We start from the raw sequence: 6,000 nt of genomic DNA, 5'->3' as shown, positions 1-6,000 counted from the left end.
TCAGTCCTAGTACTACACTCTATCTTATTTCAGAGAGAAAAAGGCCAATCAATAGGGCAGCATGTGACAATCATGCATTATGATACCACAAGTTTCAATAAACAAGCCATTTGCAACTCTGGGGGGGAAAAAAAAAGATAAGAGTGGTATCAGTGTTCTCCCCAGAATTTTTTTTCCAGCCGGGTGGGGTGAGATGAGAGAATGCAGGGCGGTGCTTCTCTGCACAATTCTGCTTACAGCATAGGAGGAGGTGAGCTGATGACAGCCGGGTGCTCACCAAAACTAGCCAGGTGGAGCACCCGGCTATTAGGGCCTGGGGAGAACACTGGGTATATACTGACAACATAGCGAGTAACCCCACCCTGATCATGTAATCAAGAGACCAGACACTGAAGGTAAGGGTTGGAGAAGCAGCTAATTATAGAAACCATTCATCAGATCAGACATACTCACAAACCACATCACATATATCCATTTCTACAGTGATAAGCTATAGGGAGTACATACATCCCAGATAAGTAATCATTTCAACTGTGAACATTCCTTCCATAAAGGTGGCCACACACGATACAATAAAATGATCCAATTTTACAGTAATTCGGTAAAAACGATCGTATCTCTCGAAAAAAAATCGAAAGCTTTTTTTTTCAGTCGACTAAAAAATCCGATCAGATTTCCCTTTTTTTCGATTTAAATCAATCCGGAATGCCAATGCCTCTCTTCAATTTCTACTAAAGATTGTATGGTGTGTTGGATTGTTAATTTATTAATATACATACCCTAGCAATTTTCTCTGAGTTTCCAATCATTTTTATCATAATTGAGGAAAAAAAATTGAACATTGTACATTGTAACATTTCAAAAAATATGACCAGTCAGAAAAATTGATTGCAATTCTTAAATTGAACAGATATTTTAAAAAAATTGTATGGTGTGTGGTCACCTTAAGAAATAATTTTTTTATGAATCTTTAGAAAAGCTGATGTCCAACCTACCACTGCCCAAATACAAACCAGATGCCTGTATTGGATCTTTTCTGTTACCTCACCTGCCTGTGACAAGCCATTATCCCACAGCCTCTCTCCAATACACCCAGAGGTGTAGCGAGAAATGATGAGGCCCCATAGCAACAATTTGGTTGGGGCCCCCACACACACATGCAGACAGGCCATGCTGGGCACTATAGTGCCCCACCTACCCTCATCTCACACATGCAGACAGGCCATGCTGGGCACTATAATGCCCCACCTACCCTCATCTCACACACACACATGCAGACAGGCCATGCTGGGCACTATAGTGCCCCACCTACCCTCATCTCACACACACACATGCAGACAGGCCATGCTGGGCACTACAGTGCCCCACCTACCCTCATCTCACACACACACATGCAGACAGGCCATGCTGGGCACTATAGTGCCCCACCTACCCTCATCACACACACACACATCCAGACAGGCCATGCTGGGCAATATAGTGCCCCACCTACCCTCATCACACACACACACATGCACACAGGCCATGCTGGGCACTATAGTGCCCCACCTACCCTCATCTCACACACACACATCCAGACAGGCCATGCTGGGCAATATAGTGCCCCACCTACCCTCATCTCACACACATACACGCAGACAGGCCATGCTGGGCACTATAGTGCCCCACCTACCCTCATCTCACACACACACATGCAGACAGGCTATGCTGGGCACTATTGTGCCCCACCTACCCTCCCATCACACACACATGCAGACAGGCCATGCTGGGCACTATAGTGCCCCACCTACCCTCTCATCACACATACACATGCAGACAGGCCACGCTGGGCACTATAGTTCCCCCCCTACCCTCATCACACACACACACACGCAGACAGGCCATGCTGGGCACTATAGTGCCCCACCTACCCTCATCACACACACAGGCATGCAGACAGGCCATGCTGGGCACTATAGTGCCCCACCTACCCTATACACACACAGGCCATGCTGGGTCTTGTAGTGTCCCACCAACACACACACCACCCTCTCCCTACACAGGCAGGCATGGGAACAATGTTAATACATGTACCTGCTCAGTGTAACAGGCCCAACTGGCCATCTGGACATGAAACCCACATTGGTGGATCATGTTTATCTTCACACTTCACAGTGTGCTCAAATGGCACCCCAGTCCTGTCACCAGATGACAGAAGCTCCCATCCCCAAAGACACTCACCAGTGTGGTCTCTCTCCTGGGCAGCAGCATGAGATGTCAGCAGCTCATCTGAACAGTGTCACTCAGGAGCTCCTTGGCTCTGGCTGGCAGCCTGCTACAGTCCATGGGTATCAGCAGCCAGCATATCATCAGTAAACACAGGGGAGACAGCATGTGGCTGCTCTGCACATCTCTCCAGTGCAGAGTTCAGCGCGCTTCTTTGAAATGATTCCTTCCTGATGTCTGGGCCAATTAGCAGGGGAGGAGCGTGACTAGCAACTAGCTACTGCTAGCCACACCCTCCCCAGGCAGTGACATGACTCAAATGATTCGTTCATGACCCGGTTCTTTTCAAAGGATTGAATCAAATGAATCGATTCATTGAAAAGAATCACTAGAAGCTCACTGACTCGGAGCTGGAAGGACTGTGTATCAGGCAAGTAGTATGGTAAATTCCCCTGCCAGCCGCTTCCACTCTGCATAATTTTTGGAGGGGGGAGCGAGTTACTCTGAATGTGTGTGTGCATGCTCTCTGCCGCTCCCCCCCTCCCTCCACCCCCAAAGCTGCACATATCAAAAACATAAAAATAAAAGGTGTAAAATAAAAAAAATAATTATAATAAAATAACAGCCAATAGGTGGCCGCCCCCCCGGAGGGCCCGCCCATGGCACCGACCCATGGGTGCCTCTTAAAGTGAACCGAGCACTTTTTTTAGCACTCAGGACATTTCTATAGCACATGAAAAATGCATGCCAACAATCTGTTTCATTGTTAAAATAAACTTTAATTTACCTTGTATTTTACAATCAAAGTAGTAGTATTACCCTGTTTCAGCAGACCTGACCGTCCGCAGAGCTCTCAGGACGCTAATTATTTTATTGAGCTAATTACCCATAAGTAAACAATAGCTTTTCTCTCAACAAAGGGGGTGGGTAATTAGGACTGTTTGACACATACTATGTCTTTGAAGAAACAGTCCTTCTGGGTAATTAGCTCAATAAAAGAATTAGCGTCCTGAGAGCTCTGCGGACGGTCAGGTCTGCTGAAACAGGCTAAAAATACTACTTTGATTGTAAAATACAAAGGTAAATGAAAGTTTATTTTAATAATGAAACAGATTGTTGGCATGCATTTTTCATGTGCTAGAGAAATGTCCTGAGTGCTAAAAAGGTGCTTGGTTCACTTTAAGAGATACGGTCCTGGCTGCAGCGCCGTTTGATGTAAACAGCGGGGATTTCTTCCCCGCTTGTTTACATTTCGCCTGCGAGCCACGATCGGAGGCTCGCAGGCTGTTCACGGAGACACCCTCCGTGAACTGACATGGAAAGGCCGCTTGAACGAGCGGCCGTTTCCATGGATTAACACCTAGGTCCGCCGATCGGCTGACCGTGGTCGTTAAAGCGGACCCAAACCAAACATTTTTTTTATTAAAAATATTTAGTTGCACCACTCTGACACATACAAAGATAAATAAACACTCCTTCAAACCTATGATCATTTCAGTGCATGGTTTTCACCCTTCTCTTTTTATATCTAGGGTTATACTGGGGGCAGCCATTAGCAATTCCTCCATTGCTGGAAACCATCTACTCCACCAGTTTGCCGGAAAAATCCCGGCAATTTGAAAAGAAGGGAGGGGTTCCTCCAATAAATGTAAAATATTTTATATTTGTCATCATGCAGCTGAAAAAAGGCTGCTATTTATTATTATAATTAAAAAAATAGGTTTTATTTCTGAAATATTGTATTTTTGATTTGGGTCCACTTTAAGTGGTTAAAGTGAACCTGAGGTGAAAAAAAACTGATGAGATAAACTATATTTATCCTCCTACTCCTAAAAATTACTTTTTTACTCATCCTAAAATTTTATTTTATATTTAAACATTTAGAAAGTAGATTGAATGTTTTGTTGTCTCTGCTCAGTTGAAATCTATTAAGTGTCCCTAAATGAAAATATATTTACTATATTGACCCTTTCTCCCTCGCTCTGCTCTCAGAAATATGTAAAAAATTTATTCTGCTAGGAAAACTTTTATGGCTGTAATTTGCTTATCAGATGTTTACTATATTCCTGACAAGGTACTGACAAGACAAAAGCTGCCACTTCCATCCTTAAAGATTAACTCTTTCAGGCATTAATGCCTGCATAATAATATTAATAACCGGTTTCTGGTTATTAATAGGTTTAGTACTGTACATACACGTTTATCTCATCATGCCATATGTCGCCCTGGGTACACTTTACGCAAGTCATAAGCATGCACAGAAATGTTCAGTCAATGTCCATCCTATATTACTGAACATTCACATTCACATTCAAATACTAGCAGAAAGTTAACAATCACAGAAAAATAATCATTTAAAATGTAAAATATTGTTAAGCAAGCATTTTTATTTAATCTTAATATCAATGATGCATATTTTATTATTTAGTACAAAATATATTTTAATCAAGCTGGATAATAAAATAAAAAAAAAATCATCTGATTTTACGGTGTGTAATAGCTTTTGATGCTATAATTTTTCTGTTCCTTCTCATGGGTTTCCTATCCAAAACCTTTGTTTCTGGGGATGTTATCTTTGCAGCATCTGAGTCAACAACTTGGCTTTCTGGTGATGAAAGCAGCTGAATTTCTACAGCGGGTGGTGACCATGCTGGCTTATCAGTTGACCTGTCAAAATACAAATGTCATTATGTTAATAAAAATAAGATGCTCAGTAATGTGGCAAAGCAGCTATTACCATTGTACTGGTGGTGTGATTTTAAATACTGCTTTGCTGACCTTGCTGCTATGGCCTAACGTTCATGTAGATTTTTAATAGGTTTAATAGGTTCTAGGTTTAGGTTTGTATATGTATGGTGCATCCTCTTTTTTTAATTGCACAGCCACGGAAATTGTTTATCAATTTAATTCTATGAGAGTGATGTGCCATGCAAGGTTCAACATATACAAAGATGCAATAAATCTGTTCAATTGCTTTGACTTGATGCACATTTTGCTGTATGCTGCTTGGAACTGGGACAATAGAATGCAGTGACATATGATCTCAAATTTAAAGATGCGTGCAAATTGCAAGAGTTTGCATCAGCTTGGAAAAGTTAGCATTACATTAACCTCCCTGGCGGTATGATTATTTCTGGATTTTAGGGTCTTTCCAGGACGTTTTAGACCTTAAAATTATGAGAAAAAATAATGCCAGCAGGAGCCCGAGCACTCACTCACCTCCCTGGGCTCGAGCTCTGCAATTTAACTTAAGTCCTCCGGGTGGCGCTGTAACTCTGTAGTGAGATCACTGACAGTGATCTCACCAGAGTGATTCAGAGCCTTCGAGGAAAGGAAGGAGAACGGCTACTGACGTCTGGATCCCCCGGAGGTGAGTAAAAATGCCCACTGCACACTATACTCTGCATCAAGCTTCCGGCAGCTAACCCGAGCATAGCTTGGGGCTACCACCAGGGAGGTCAATATTCTCTGCACGCTATACTCTGCATCGAGCTCCCAGCGGCTAGGGAGGTCAATACCCTCTACTCATTATTCAGAGAATCTTTGAAATTCATTAGTTCAGAGGAGATCTGAAGACACAGCCAGCATGGAATTTGAACAGGGCCCAACGGTAGAACAAAAGGACACAGGGAAGACTGGGAAGGCTCTAAGGGATCCAGAGCCTTCCCTCCTCTTAGGTGAGTATCTTACTTATCCTTTAAGTAAAGCTTACTATTCGTGCTTGTAGTCAGACGCGTAGCTAGGGGTGGGCGGGGTAGGACATGTGCCCCGGGCGCCGACTCTCTAAGGGTGCCC

At 43.3% G+C, this 6,000-nt stretch overlaps 1 protein-coding gene across 1 annotated transcript in view; it reads right to left on the bottom strand.

The window, feature by feature from the left end:
• Nucleotides 1-4,572: 4,572 nt before the first annotated feature.
• The window catches only part of LOC137504020 (protein ELYS-like), an 831,023-nt gene continuing 829,595 nt past the window's right edge, over nt 4,573-6,000 (bottom strand). The window contains exon 18 of the mRNA XM_068231910.1: nt 4,573-4,872. Within this exon, the coding sequence (XP_068088011.1) occupies nt 4,680-4,872 (193 nt within the window). The 3' untranslated portion in view covers nt 4,573-4,679. The remainder of the gene's footprint in view (nt 4,873-6,000) is intronic.

The sequence above is a fragment of the Hyperolius riggenbachi genome, chromosome 4, assembly GCF_040937935.1.
Source record: "Hyperolius riggenbachi isolate aHypRig1 chromosome 4, aHypRig1.pri, whole genome shotgun sequence".
Taxonomy (NCBI): Eukaryota; Metazoa; Chordata; class Amphibia; order Anura; family Hyperoliidae; genus Hyperolius; species Hyperolius riggenbachi.
The sequence above is the reverse complement of the archived record's forward strand: the minus strand, read 5'-3'. Positions and strand labels throughout refer to the sequence as shown.